This window comes from Telopea speciosissima, chromosome 2, assembly GCF_018873765.1.
Source record: "Telopea speciosissima isolate NSW1024214 ecotype Mountain lineage chromosome 2, Tspe_v1, whole genome shotgun sequence".
Classification (NCBI taxonomy): domain Eukaryota; kingdom Viridiplantae; phylum Streptophyta; class Magnoliopsida; order Proteales; family Proteaceae; genus Telopea; species Telopea speciosissima.
The window spans coordinates 17,093,813-17,109,134 of record NC_057917.1 but is presented as its reverse complement, the minus strand read 5'-3'; the positions used below and the strand labels follow the sequence as shown (position 1 = coordinate 17,109,134).

Genomic DNA, 15,322 nt, shown 5'->3' with positions numbered 1-15,322 from the left:
TTTGGATCTAAGGGCCTATTCCGTGAAATCTGTAAAGACTGATTTCAACCCTTATTCTGATCCGGCAGAGTCTAGTCAATTAAGATCAGAGCATGTATATGGGGAGAAAAAGATGTGCCCATTCATCACCAAAATTAAAATTTGGCAAAAACATGTACAATGAAGTGGAATTGGTGGATCCCCTTGCTTGCTTTTCCTAAGGGCTCCGTTTGGTTGCAAGGGACATTATAGGGAAAATAAGTGAAAATTTTCAGATCTAAAATTGTCAGTCTAAGCTAGAATTGTTGGTTGGTAGTATGAGCGAATTGTTGGTTGGTAATATGAGCTCCCTCTCTTATGTGGTCGGTCAATTAAGACTCGTATGGCTTCATTCTCTGCGAATGAGGCAGGTTTGATATAATACATTAATTAATATATTATATAATACATCAAAAGGTGGGCTGGGGCTTTTCGTTAAATTAGTTTTTTCTCCGTCGCCGTGCGTGGTTTTCTTCTCCGTCACCGTACGTGATCTCCTTTACCACTTGATCCTGTCACTCCGGTAGTTTCATTCTCTGTATTATGGAAGAGAATCCTGAACTATCGTCACCCCAGATCCCCCCTCATACAGCAAGCACCTCCCTCCAGGACGATGACGATGATGAAGATACCCTGGCCTTAGAGGAAGGGGTTGAGGATCGATTGGAGGACGCTGATAAAAATTGTCTGGTGGGCCAGATTGTCTTCTGTAAACCCTACAGACGCCAAGCTGTTTCGGAAGCGCTCGTTCATGCCTGGAATCCTCGATTTTCTGTTATTATCACTCCCATGCAGGAGAATCGCTATCGTTTTCAATTCCAGCATGAGCTTGATTTACTGAATGTTTTGGATGAGAGCCCTTGGGCGGTTGGGGGAAACTTATTACTGTTGGAACATTGGAATGCCAATCAAGAATGGGGATTCCATAGCACAGATTTCTGGGTGCAAATACATGACGTCCCATTGGAATTATTCAACTTAGAAGTGGGATCTCAGTTAGCAGCAAAGGTTGGACATCCCAAGCAAATAATTTTGGTTCAAGGTGTTCAGTTTGGGGCGAGAGTCATGTATATTAGGGCGCGGGTTCACATCAGTATCATCAAACCTCTGCGCTAGACTATCACAGTCAAGCGAAGATCAGGGAGTAAAACCACTGTTCTTCTTAAGTATGAAAGGCTGCCTAGTTTCTGTTATTATTGTGGTTTATTCGACCATGAAGTCAAGAGATGTGTGTCCCTCTTTGATGCTGAACACAAGCATGGTATTGAGCATGGCTGCAAAAAGGCCTCGACCTGCCCTTCCTTTCCCACTTTTTGATATGGCTCCTCCTCGAGGGCGACCACCCCGGATCCCAGACTTCTAGAAGGCATGCCATCGCAACTGATTAATCAGTCTCAGATTGTGTCCACCGCCGGTTCTATTTCTCCGGCTGCAAGCTCTTCCAACGGTGTTCTGAAGGAGAGTGTTATTATGGAAAGTTCAAAATTACCGGGGCTGTCTCATACCACTCTCCCTCCTTCCACTTCGGGATTGGTATGTCAATCACAAAATATCCCTCCATTACACCCCCAAAATCCGCAAGCTTTGAATCCCAACCATATTAGTCACCCACCCACCAATCTAAATCAAATCTTAGCTAGTAACCCTATTTTCAATCACCCTGACGTGGCATCCCTTCTTTCTAATTTAATTCCACACCTCTCCACTATATCCTTAAATCATCCCCCTATAACCGACCCACCATATCAGAATCCCACTATCCACTCCTCACCTACTCATGAACAAGTGTCTCCCCCATCCAACTTTCCTTTATTACCTCCACCACACCCGACCCAAGAGACCCACAACTCACCCATGGATATAGTTGAGACGCAGTTACATCAAGGAGAGTTTGCGATGGTCCATCATGATCCAGCTTGCGCCATTGATTCGGGTCATGATAAACAGAAGAGACCCAGATTGGAACGTCTAGAAGAGAGGCAAGACCCAGTCGAGACTACTCAAACTGAGACAAAAGCAGTGGAGCATTTTTTATACTTGGAACCCGTGGTAGCTGGGGAGGCTCAGCACCGCGGGAATCGATGAAAATCTTAAGCTGGAATTGTCGAGGATTGGGGAGGGCTGCGACAATTCGTTACCTAGTTCACCTCTCTCATGTAGAGAAGCCAGACATAATTTTTCTGATCGAAACTAAGGCTGGAAAGGATAATATTACTCGGCTGTGTAGGAAGATAGGCTTTCACTCTTGTTTCTCAGTGGATGCGAAGGGCGCCTCAGGTGGCTTGGCTCTCCTTTGGACTCATAATACTACTGTTGATGTTATTTTCTCAAACAGCCATGTAGTAGATTCTAAGGTTTATAATAAAGATGGTTCTTTCTTTTATATGACTTCAGTTTATGGTGCTTCTATTAAAAGTAAAAGGAAAGAAGTGTGGGAGCAATTAACCCAAATTGGAAGTGGCAGACACATGGAGTGGCTTTGCTATGGTGATTTTAACTCTTTTTTGGCCTGGCACGAGAAGGAGGGTGGTAACTGTACTGGACAAAGAGATATTGAGGGATTTAAGGATATGACCATAGCTTGTGCTTTGGAGGATATTGGCTCTCATGGTCCCTGTTTTACTTGGAGTAATAAGAGGAAGGGTGAGGCTAATATAAGAATCAGGTTGGATAGGGCTCTGGCGAATGATGCTTGGAGAACTTCGCACCCGGATGCAGCGGTTTTGGTTAAACCCACTCTGAACTCTGATCACGCTCCCCTCATAATTGATTCAGTAGGTGGTCGTTTCAAAGGGGAGCGTCTCTTCTGTTTTGAGTCAGCCTGGTTTCGCCACCCCGATTGTGAGAAGACAGCTAATACAGCCTGGACTACCCCTGTGCCTAGTAATCCCCTGCCTGCCTTATATCATAAAATGAGTGGTATTCAGCCGGTTTTCAAACGTTGGAACAAGGAGGTCTTTGGTCATATCCAAACAAAGATTAAGGACCTTCAATTGGCCCTAATCAAGCTCCAAGAGGGACCAATCGGTGATGATTACCATGCCCAGGAGGAGAATATCACTACCCTGCTTAATGAAGAATTGGAGAGAGAGGAGGAACTATGGCGCCAAAAGTCTCGCATTAGTTGGTTACAACAAGGTGACCGGAACACCAGATTTTTCCACATGTCCACCATCCAACATCGTAGCCACAATAGGATCTTGAAGCTCCAGGACAGTGAAGGTCGTTGGACTCATGATGAAAAGAGGATTTATGATCTAATGACTGAGTACTACCAGGACATCTTTACTTCTGAAGGGCTGGACTCTGCTGCTTTGAACCATGTTCTCTCTATCATGCAGCCTCAGGTAGGTGCAACCACGAATTCTTATTTGTGTGCCCCCCCCTCTTTAGATGAGACCAAGAAAGCACTTTTTGCAATGGCACCTTTAAAATCCCCTGGTCCGGATGGGCTTCCCCCGGCTTTTTTCCAAAAATACTGGGATTTTACTCACCCGGAGATTCACTCATTTGTTTGTAATTTTTTTAACACTGGTATGCTCCCACAAGAATGTAATGAGACCTTACTTTGTTTGGTTCCAAAGGTTTCTAACCCCTCAAGTGCAGATCAGTATAGACCTATCAGTCTGTGCCCTGTGGTTGTCAAGGTCATCACGAAGATTATGGCTTCTAGGTTGAAAGGTGTTCTGGATCAGATTGTGGCTCCGAACCAGTCTGCTTTTATCCCTAGCCGTTCTATCTCCGACAACATTCTTATGGCCCATGAGTTATTCAGCTACATTAATAAGAAGAAGAAGGGGAAGCAGAGGTTTTTGGCTCTGAAGCTGGATATGAAGAAAGCGTACGACCGTATAGAGTGGAATTTCCTGGAATCAGTCCTCTTGACGTTGGGGTTCAGCTCGCAATGGGTGAACATGGTCCTCTCTTGTCTCAAAACGGTTTCGTACAGCATTATCATTAATGGGGAGGTTAGGGGGAAGGTGATTCCCACCAGGGGTATTCGCCAAGGGGATCCTCTATCTCCAGCTCTTTTCATCCTGTGCTCGCAAGCTTTAAGTGCAGTAATAGCCCACTCTGAACAACAAGGTTTGGTTAGAGGGAATTAAGGTAAAAAATAGGACTGAGCCGATGACACACCTTCTCTTTGCGATGATGATCTGCATGCTTTTCGAAATGAAACTTGAAGAAGTGTGCAACCGAAGGATTGTGTGGATGTTTACTGCAGGGCAAGTGGTCAAGCTGTAAATCTCAAGAAGTCCTCAATTACCTTTAGCCCTAATGTAGCAATGCGCTTCCGAAGATGGTTCTCGCACATCCTGAAGGTCTCTTACTCAAAAGGCCCTTCTAGATACCTTGGTTTACCTACAGATTTTGGGGTTTCAAAAGCAGCTCTCTTCTAGGATCTAGCAGATAAGGTGGGGCATCGTTTCTCAGGGTGGAAGAACAGATTATTATCGCATGCAGGAAAGGAGATCATGCTTAAATCTGTGGCTCTGTCGATGGGGAACTATGCTAATTCCCATTTTAAACTTCCGGCTTCACATCACTCTCAGATTCGCAAGGAGGCCACTAGCTTCTTCTGGGGGGATGACACAGATAAAAGGAAGATCCGTTGGATTGCTTGGCGCAGATTATGTAGATCTAAAGATCTTGGTGGCTTGGGTTTTAGAGACCCAGAGCTTCAAAATAAAGCTCTTCTTTCTAAGATGGCTTGGAGATTGTGGAAGGAGCCTGACTCAATGTGGGGCAGGTTTATGAAAGCAATTTACTTCCCCAATGGGGATTTCCTTTCTGCTAGATTGGGAGCTCAACCATCTTGGCCTTGGAGAAGTCTTTTGGAGGGGCGTAAGGTTTTGAAAGATGGTTTGCTGTGGAAAATAGGGGGAGGGATGAATATTAAAATTTGGGAGGATAATTGGGTACCTTCACTACCTAATTTTCGGTTACAATACCCCCCTATGGAGCCAGACCCCCTAGCATGGTTTGGGAGCTTATTAATCATTCCTGCAGGAAATGGAAGGAGGATGTCCTTTCCAAATACTTCCACCCTAGTGATAGTGAAGCTATTCGAAGAATTCACTTGAGTCTTTTTCCTAGAAGTGATTGTTTGATTTGGGGGGCAGCAAAAGGAGGCTTTTTCTCAGTCAAAAGTGTTTACCATCTTCTCTCCAACCAAAGAATGGAAAGCGAGTCTTCTAAGGCCTCCTCAGCGAATTTACATTCTTGGGACTTGGTGCCGAGATCAGTGTGGAGGTTAATCTGGGCGAGTAATACCCTCCCTAAAATAAAGGCCTTTCTTTGGAGAGCTTGCGCTGGTGGTTTGGCTTCGGCTACTGCTCTACACCAACGTCAGGTTCCAGTTGATACTTGTTGTCGTAGATGTGGTTCCCATGAGGAGTCTGTTGATCACATCCTCCTCAAGTGTACGTTTGCGAGAGCTGTTTGGTTCGGTTGTAACCTTCACCCCCTCTTGCCTCGTGGTGACAACTTTCATCCTTATCAATTCCTCCAGGCGTGGATCTCCCTTGCAGACCTGGGCAAGTCTACTTTTAAGGAGGTAACAGCTCTTTGCTGCTTCGTGCTTTGGTATCTTTGGACCTCGAGGAATGATCTGCTTTTTGGTGGTAAGGTTTGGACTGGTGAAGAGGTCATCCAAGCTGCTAAGAGGGCGTGTGATGAATTTTTGAAGGCCACCAGTATAGCCCATCCCTCTCAAGCCCCTTCTCGAGTTCCTGGGCAGGTTTCTTGGCTTCCCCCTCTCCCTGGTTCCTTCAAACTCAATTGTGATGCTTCGTTGGATCCAGGGACCAAGCGTAGTGGTGTTGGCTTTGTCATCTGAGACCATGTTAGTAGATGCTGCATTGCTGTCTCAAATCCCACTCCCTTCAATGAAATTCTGGTTGGTGAGGCGATGGCGATTAGAGAAGGGCTTTTGGAAGCCATCTCGGAAGGAACTCTCTCCATCACCGTGGAAAGTGATAATCTGGGCATTATTTCTTCACTTTTGAATCCTTCGAAGATCCCGGATTTTATTGTTTTGCCTATTGTGGAGGACATTAGACATATCTCCACCTACTTTGATGATTGTAACTTTGCTTATATTCCAAGGGCTGCTAACTCCCTAGCAGACTGCCTTGCCAGGAGGGCTCTATCCGTTGCGGGAAGGATGGTTTAGCCCAACTCCGATCGCTTGTTTTCTGAAGCTGTGACTTTGGACTCAAGGAGTGTTTCCCGTTCTTTGCAATAAATCTATCTTTTACCAAAAAAAAAAAAAGATAGATTGCTCTATCTATTAGGGGTGTAAGTTTGGCCCTGTTGGGCTGAGCCTGCCCTAAGCCTGAACAGGGTCTGGGCTGGATTTTTCAACCCTGAGGACGGGTTAGGGTGGAAATTTTCAGGCCCTGGGTCAAGGTCGGGCTGGGCTAGGGTTGAGGCCTCAGGCTAAGCCCAACCCGGCCCGACCCTGTATTTGGTTTTGCTTTACAACCTATTGTATACATTTTGCAGTTTTTTTTAGTATCTAGTTATCTATTGGTTTATCAGAAAAAAAAAAAAAAAAAAGACTAATTTATCTATTGAACGAAAATATTTACAATTTAAGTTTGGCCTAAGTTTTTTAACCTAAAGAAAAGTCTAATAGTCAATTAAGTATGAAACAAACCAATACCCAATCACTTGTGTCTCATTTTTTAATGCATAAGACGATGTAAATGGCAAAAAACCAGGGCAAGTTAGGGCCAACCCAGCCCAGCCTATTCCAGTTAGGGTCGATCAGAGCCGGGTTGGTCTGTGCTGAGCCCGGCAGGGTTGGACCTAGGTTGAGATATCTCAGCCCACCTAAGGCTAGGTTGGGCTTGGGTTGAGCTAAGAGGACTCAGTGTTGGGCTAGGGTTTTAAAAAACCTGGCCCAATCCGACCCTATTTCACCCTTACTGTCTATCATCTTGATGGACCATTACTTCTTTTAGAAGCTCTGCAAGGTTTGGGAAATAATCCTCTCTCTCTCTCTCTCTCTCTCTCTCTCTCTCTCTCTCTCTCTCTCTCTCTCTCTCTCTCTCTCTCTCTCTCTCTCTCGCTAAGGGTGTCAATTTGGGACCAGAACTGGAAACCGTCCCAGAACCGTCTCGCTAAAATCCGGTACCGGACCGTCCCATTAATAGACAGAATGCTATTGGGATCTGATTTTGGTACCGAATAATAAATGGGACAGGACGGTTCTGGAATGGGATTCCCAATGGTACCAGTACCGAAATACCGGTTAGGTACCGAAACTATTAGTACCCTTTTAAAAGGTATATTTCATGTTATTGTATGGAAGGTATATGGCAGTAGTTTGATGTATCTTAGTGTATTTTCTCTTATGGAGATTTTAGCCAATGGACCTTTAGTTCCATATCTCTAAACTTGTTTTGTGATGGCACTAAAACCATACATGAGCTTGTTTATTTCGTCCTCATTAATTCTTAGACGTCATTTTGAGAAATTTACATGTGATCTTAGGGAGTTTGAAAAAGTAAAATCAAGAAATTCATCTTGGGTTCGTACTCTAAGTTGCTTTCTAATAATGGAACAATCTCGGAACCATTAAAGTTATTCTCCCTTTTTTACTGGGCCTAGAACCGTTTAGGAACTGATACCGTCCCGTCCCGTTAATAATCGGGACTGGGATTTAGGTTTGGTCCCGTTTACTAAATGGGACGGTACTGGGATTGACACCTTTGGTACCGGTACTGGTGTGGATCCATCCCAAATACCAGGAACCATCCCAATTGACACCCTTGACTCTCTCTTTATGTCGGAGAAAAAGTTCTTAGACGAACAAAGCATTGCCATACTCATTTTGTGAGGGAAATAGAGATGAAACATTCCCTGATTTTCAGGGAATCTTACTTTATTTTTCTTACATTTTACTAATTAAAATTTATTAAAAAAACACATGACTCAGTTTGACTCGCCCAAGTCACCAGGTTTTTTGGAGAACGAATCGAGTAAAAAAACCTAGTTTGCCAACTATGGTATGAACCCCATATTTTGATTAAACGATTTATTGGATACTCAGTAAAATTCAATCAAAATTTACCAGAAGAGTTAAACAAGACGAACTCGAAATCTTTCAATCTCTCAGTTCATGATTTAAAAAATCCAATTATTATTATAGGACAATAAGTAGTATGATTTATCAATAGTAAGAAGAAAGGATTTAGATCCTCTGTGGACTGGAGTTGGTGGCCATCGTGTTGCGCTCTTTTTACAAGCCGCCACATGCATTTCATGCCGATCCAATGGTTGGTAGTTGGTGGCTTGGCATTTTGCATTTTTGAATTTTAAACGGTAATTTTTAATTTTGAAATATCATCATCTACCAATCATTGGATTGGCATGAAATCCATGTGGCGGCCTGTGAGGTGAGCACAACATGATGACCACTCAACTCCAAGCCGCAGAGGATCCAAATCCAAAAAGAAAGGGGTAAAAATCAGTTTGATAAAAGGAGTTGGATCCTCTGCGATCTGGTGTTGTGCAGTCATCATGTTGCGCACAATTCCCAAGTCACCTCCTCAGTACAGATGCCCATCCAATGGTTGAGCATCGAGCTCCTCAAAAATGCCGCTCAAAATTTGAAGGAGTTTGATGCCTAACTATTGAATGAGAATCTATGCTAAGGTGGCAATGTGGGAATTGCATGCAACACCATGGCCGCACAACCACAAGCCTTAGAGGAGCCTATCCTTGATAAAAACCCGTCTCCAACAATGAGAGGGGTTTCTTTCACTGGGGTATTGCGTCATACAATGGAATAAAGAATGAAATCCTTAATGTCAACACTCACAGTATTGTCATCAGGGTTGGACGGAGGGTGGTAGTACATATATCCTCGCTGTATGAGGGTAGTGAGAATGGAAGCAAGCTGCGATCCTCACCCCTGTGTCTAGCATCTCCACATACTTCCCCATGAGTCTAGATCCTCTCCAGTGTCATTGAAGAGGATTCCTCTCCAATAACGCTCTCCTAAGACCACGTTTCATAGCCATTCACGGATACTTAACTCTGATTCCTCATTATTTTTTTCTATTTCTCTTTTCCTCTCTCCCTCTTTTTGAGGAATCCATAAAACGTGATTGAAGAGGAAATAGGTAATTAAATCCAGAATCTAATATCAAATCTCTGTCTCTCTCTCTCTCTCCCTCTCTCCTTATCCAAAACAATCCTGCAACTCACATTGGTTCTGATGAACACTACCGATTGAGTATTGATCACCTGATATGGCATTGACACTGATCGGTTGTATCTAGGGGTGCAAGTTTGGCCCTGACGGCCCAAACCCACCCTGAGCCCAAACAGGGCTGGGTTGAGATACCTTGACCTTGAGGGCGGGTCAGGGTCAGGAATTTCTAGCCCTGAGTCAGGGTCGGGCCAGGTCAGGGTTGAGGCCTCGTGCCGAGCCCGGCCTGGCCCAACCCAACCCTGTCCTCTATTTTTTGTTTTTGTACTTGTTCTTTCTTCTTCTTCCCAGCCTAGCAAGCCCATGCATCTTCCTTTCCCAGCCTAACCAGTCCATTCATCTCCCTTTCCCAGCTTGGTTAGCCACTTAGCCCATACATCGACCTTTTCCAGCTTGGCCTGCCCATGCATCTCCATTCCTCCCCATGGCTAGGGCCAATCAGGGTCATCTCGGTCCGACCCTGAGGGCGGGTCAGGTTTCTGGCCCTAAGTCAGGGCCGGGTCGGGTTTGGGCCCAACTAAAGGGACTCAGGGTTGGCTGGAGTTTTAAAAGGTCCGACCCAACCCGACCCTGTTGCAGCCCTAGTTGTATTAGATAAGTTTACCCCTTGATTTTCTTTTTAAAAAATTAGGTTTTTTACTACTATACCCTTTGTTTGTACCATTTCACCAATACAGTATCGACACAATATCAAGATCATAGTTTGAAGAATCAATATCGGATCGGTCGATTCGCATTAGTATCGGTTGAGACCAATACCGATTCTTGCTGATCCAAACTCGGTGGACCAATACAAACAAGGGTAAAATTTAAAATTAAATTAAAAGATCTGATTTTTTTGAAGGAAACAGGGGTGAACCTGACCGATCTGGATCGGTAGAGACCGTTATCGATCACTAGAACCCATGGTTTTACTGCATGGTATTGGATCAGGTATCAATCACTTGCAAAATCAATATGATACCGCTACGATAACAACAAGGTCAGCCGTATTTGACAAAATTACCCCTGATCTCCTTTTAAAAAAAGATATTTGATTGTTTTACCCCTTGTCCGTAAGGTATCGCCGATACAATATTGGCACAATATCAAGATCGGCAACAACCAAAACTGTTACATATTGCCCCGATACAAGTGATATGATACTGATACCTCACGATGCGATAATACCTCAGCCCATGAATCGAGTTGCAGGATTGTTTTGCATAAGGTATGAGAGAGAGAGAGAGAGAGATATTTGAGATATTTGAGATTAGATTCTAAAATTAATTACTTATTTCTTTTTCAATCACGTTTTATGGATTCCTTTTATGGATTCCTATAAAAAAGGAAGAGGAAAAGAAAATTAGAAACTAAGAAAAAAAATGAGAAAAACGGAGTTAAATCAGCGTGCATATATATGAAACGGGGCCTTAGAAGAGCGTTATTGGAGAGAAATCCTTTTCAATGACATTCCTCTCCAATAACGCTGGAGAGGATCCGGACTCACTTCCCCATCTTTGCTCTCTTTCTCTGCTGCTGACTCTATCTTCCGCATTTCTGTTGCTAATTTCTGCTGTTCTTCTGAAAAGGCAACAAAACTGTAATGATTGAAGAATGGAAGAAAATATGAAATTAAGGAAGAGAAGAAAGAAAAGAGAAACAAATTAATTAGAAAGGAATACGATCTGCTAGAACTTAGAACGTATCCCATGTATCATAGCCCATTATCTCAGAAGCAATGCTTGCTTTCTTGCTTGGGGAAAAGTTGGCAACACTTTATTTATTTATAGGCTGCCTTCTCGGACCTGGCTGTTCTCCAGCCGTGGCGGGAGCGGAAGATCTAGCCCAGCAAAAACAAAGGAGGGGGTGGGGGGTGGGGGTTGGTCATTTCAGAGTTGAATTGTGCCTTCTCAGCCCTTCTTCTCTTGAGGTATGATTTGAAGTATGATCAGTTCTACGTAGCCCCTGTCCTTTTCCTCATGTTGTAAAATATATATTGATGTACTATATATATATTATAAACTTTAAATACCAGTCACATTATGTTATATAATATGTTATATATGAAGATAATAAGTGATAATATATTTTAGGGAAGCAGTTTTCTGTACGAGAGTGTGGCCTACGCCAGCACTAAGGGTGTCAAAATGAAACCGAAACCATTTACCAAATTCGAACCGAATGTTTAAACCAGAACCAGTAGACCATTTAAATAATGGTCTAGTTATAGTTTCAGAAATGCCACCGTTTAGGTAAATGGTTCTGTCCGATTTTAACCGATTAATCCAACGGTTTCAAACCGTTTAATCAAATTACAATCGATTATAACCGTTTAAATCAAACATCAAAAGATTCAAAACCTAGCAATAGCAACTACTAAGTACTAACCACTAAGTCACTAACTCACTAAGTCACGTTTCTTCAATAAATGATTTCTTTTTTTCAAAAAAAAAAAATTAATAATTTCATAATTAATAACTAATTACTAATAACTATTTGGGGAAAGGTTTCATACATGGTCGTGTAAACCGTGTATGTGAGAGGGTGGGAGTTTCAAGGCATTAATTAATGGGTGGGGATTTATGACTTTTCCAACTCTTTGTGAGAGACCCTCTCACATACACGGTTTACACAGCCGTTTATGAAAACTTTTCCCTAACTATTTAGTATTAGTAAATAGAAGGTAAACCATTTTCTACCCAAAAAAAGAAAAAGAAAAAATGGGTAACCAGTGACTGAAGGTACAACATTTTCATGGGATCCATCGACCATTGAAGTTATTTACTAATTAAAAGAGATGCACTACAAGCTACAACCCATTTTTTTATTAAAAAATGCAGGAGGTCTGGTTGGAAAACTATTAAACTATTTAGTAAATCAGGGATGTTATTCATAATCGGCTAACTCAAATCGTGTAAAACCATGTAGAACCATTTAACCGAAAATCGTGTAAAACTATGTATAACCATTTAACCGAAACCATTTAAAAATTGTATAACCGAAACCGTTTACTAAACGGTTACGGTTTTAGATATGCAACCATTTAGTTAAACGGTTTGGTTACAGTTTCTACCCTCAAGCAGTCGAAACCAAACCAAACCAAACCGTTTAACACCCTTGGCCAACACTCCCATGTGTCTATCTCTCTCCTCCTTAAAACAAGGGGGCAGAGGTGTCTTTTCACATGGGAAGGAGAGGGATAGACTCATGGGAGTGCTGGTGTACGCCACACTCCCGAACAGAGATTTTTTTCTCTTTATGTTATTATAGTATTGTTTATGTAAAAATGATAATTTTCCACCAGACCCAACCCAATTAATCCAGTCCATGCATCTCTCCGTGATCAAGGTTAATGGTCCAACCCTGAGGGTGGATCAAGGTTGGATTTTCCAGGCCTCGAGTCAGGGTTTGGCCAGGCATGGACCCAACTAAGTAGACTAAGGATTGGGCTGGGATTTTAAAAAACCCGGTCCAACCAGACCCTATTGCAGCCCTATTTTAAACCATTTACGAATTCTTTACCAACGACTGCCAGTGTTCAGCTTTCTCTTCCTCCGTTAGTTGCCGGGAAATCAAAATGTAGAAGCTGAGACTGGAAAAAAAATGTAATTCAACGAAACCCCTTTCCGCCTCTTGGCCTTGTGTCCAAAACCATTCTCAGCGAAACAGGTATTGAATCTCCTCAAAGCGGACAAGGACATTGTCTTTGATTTGGTGTCTCGAAACCCAACCCTGGTTACTCCCACACATCCCGAGTCTTCCATTACATCACCTGACGGATCGTCGCTCAGGTGACTCGGGCTCATATGAGCTCAGCAATGCGAGTGCTACGAAGATATTGCCTTATCAGTGATCAAGGTTTACTCAGAGGATTCCATGCCGGATAAAGCGTTGGAAGTCTTCACGCAGATGGACGAGATCTTTGGGTGCCAACCGGGTATTTGATCTTACAATTCCCTTCTCATTGCTTTCGTTAGGTCGAATCAGTGGGACCATGCTTAGTCATTCCTTCGGTATTTCGAAACAGTTGGGATTAAAACAGTTTGCAGACCTACAATGTCTTCGTCAATATTTTCTGCAAAAGAAATCGGTTTGACAAGGCCAGGGGCTTGTTGGATTGGATGCGGACCCGGGCTTCAAACCTCACCTTGTTAGTTACGGTACGGTAATAAATGGTCTTACGAAGAGTGGGAATTTAGAAGACGCATTGGAACTGTTCGAAGAAATGTTTGACAGGGGTGTTTCCCTTGATGTGATCTTTCATAATATTATAATCGATGTGTTCTTCGAGAGAGGAATTTTGTGAAGGCCATGGAGATTTGGGAGAAGTTGTTAAGAGGATCTCCTGCTTCCTAGTATTGTCACTTGCAATATAATGCTTAGTGGTTTGTGTGAGTGTGGAAAATTTGATGAGAGTTTAAAGATATGGCGACACATGACTGTGAATGGGTGTCGCCCTGATTCCTTTTACATACAACACTCTCATACGTAGTCTTTGTAGAGTAGAAAGGTTTGGTGAGGTCTTTACTCTTGTGAAAGAAATGCTGGCAAAAGGTTGGGAGCCGGATATGGTCACATATAGCTCTTTGATGGACGGTCTATGTCGTGACAAGAAGACCAAATAGGCCCTTGAATTGTGGGGTGATGTGCTTGATAATGGCATCAAGTCTGATGTAATTATGCACAATATTCTGATTCATGGGGTTTGCTCTGTGGGTAATTTAGAAGAAGCTCTGCAGGTCCAGTCAGAAATGAAACCAAGAAACTGCAGCGCATATCTTGTGCCTACAATACAATCATGGATTGGCTGTACAAGGCTGTAGACTCAAAAAAGCATTTGAGATTTGCGATCAAATTTTAGAAGATGGGGATGCAGCCAGATATCATCTCTTATAATATATCTTTCAATGGCCTTTGTTATTGTAATAGGATCAGTAATGCTTTGAAGTTGTTGGATGATTCTTTGGCTCAGGGAGGGATGAGGGCGGTAGACCAGGATAGGTTTCAGATGAGCGAACCCTTTCACGTAACCATTGATCGACCTGAAATTTCAGACGAGAGATCTTCAGTCCCAATCCTATAAGAAGCATCCAACAACAGATCCCAAAACACAGGTATTAAAATGATATCTCTTGCTGCAATGGATTCTGGCGGTAAGAGAATGATCCAGATCTGATTGTGGATTAAATCCTTAATGTAGAAGATGATTCAGGAGGGAGGTTCCTGCTGCTTAGGTCACATATGAATGAGCTTCCTTCGCCCCAAATCTCAGCCTCAATGGACTGCTCTCATTAGAAAGTTTAATCAAATCTCTTACGGTCCAATTGGTTTGATAGTAACAGGACAGAGGTAAGAAACAGAGTACAGTAAAGAAGAGAAGAGGAAGAATAGGGGAGGAAGAAGATTAGAAGAAATAGAGAAAGGATGGAGGAGACCACACCTGAAACGAGAGAAGAATTCAGAGGAGAGGGGAGAGACCTGTGCACGCAACTCTTGGCAGCAACATGGTAAGAACTTTAACTTTAACTTTTCATTCCAAATCTGTTTCACCACGAATACATGCGAGTATATAAAGAAAATAAAGTCTCCTAATTGGAGTCTAAAACTGAAAACAAGCTTAAATGCAACTAAAACTCTATCCCCTACTTTCTATTAGCAAATCTAACAAGATAAAGACAAAAAACAAAATAAATTACATAAATATTCTAATTATCCTACGCCTAACTGCATCACTTTCTGTTCATGAAACTGTGAAATGCCTTGTTGAAAACTGATTACTTTTAATGCTTCCTTTATTCTTTTCAATGTAAAGAAGGAATCTATTCTTTTTTTTACAGCATCAGATGTGGTAACGTGGTTCTTGGTAAATAGATATTGCCAAGATCAAATCACGAAGATGCAAAAGTGAAATAGCTTGATGTATCAAACCCAAGGAGTGAGTATTTACTTGGGTTTATTTTGTCATGCTATATTATCCATGGTAGTTTTATTGCCAAAAATTCTGCTAGAAATAACTAATATAGATGAATGGAAGGACTTGCTGATGTATCTTGCTTTTCTTGATCGTTCAGTACATTTTTACCTATTAAAAAAAGTGTT

At 42.4% G+C, this 15,322-nt stretch overlaps 2 protein-coding genes and 1 pseudogene across 2 annotated transcripts; all 3 read left to right on the top strand.

Moving 5' to 3' along the window:
- Positions 1-561: 561 nt before the first annotated feature.
- On the top strand, positions 562-4,124 carry LOC122650511. Its single transcript, XM_043843918.1, has 3 exons — positions 562-1,085; positions 2,354-3,365; positions 3,603-4,124. The coding sequence occupies exons 1-3, from the start codon at positions 562-564 to the stop codon at positions 4,122-4,124; spliced, it is 2,058 nt and encodes a 685-aa protein (XP_043699853.1).
- A 393-nt stretch (positions 4,125-4,517) lies between these two features.
- Positions 4,518-5,102, top strand: LOC122650510 (uncharacterized mitochondrial protein AtMg00310-like). The gene is made up of 2 exons (XM_043843917.1): positions 4,518-4,881; positions 5,029-5,102. The coding sequence occupies exons 1-2, from the start codon at positions 4,518-4,520 to the stop codon at positions 5,100-5,102; spliced, it is 438 nt and encodes a 145-aa protein (XP_043699852.1).
- Positions 5,103-12,954: 7,852 nt separating this feature from the next.
- On the top strand, positions 12,955-13,848 carry LOC122650509 (annotated as a pseudogene).
- Positions 13,849-15,322: the final 1,474 nt, after the last annotated feature.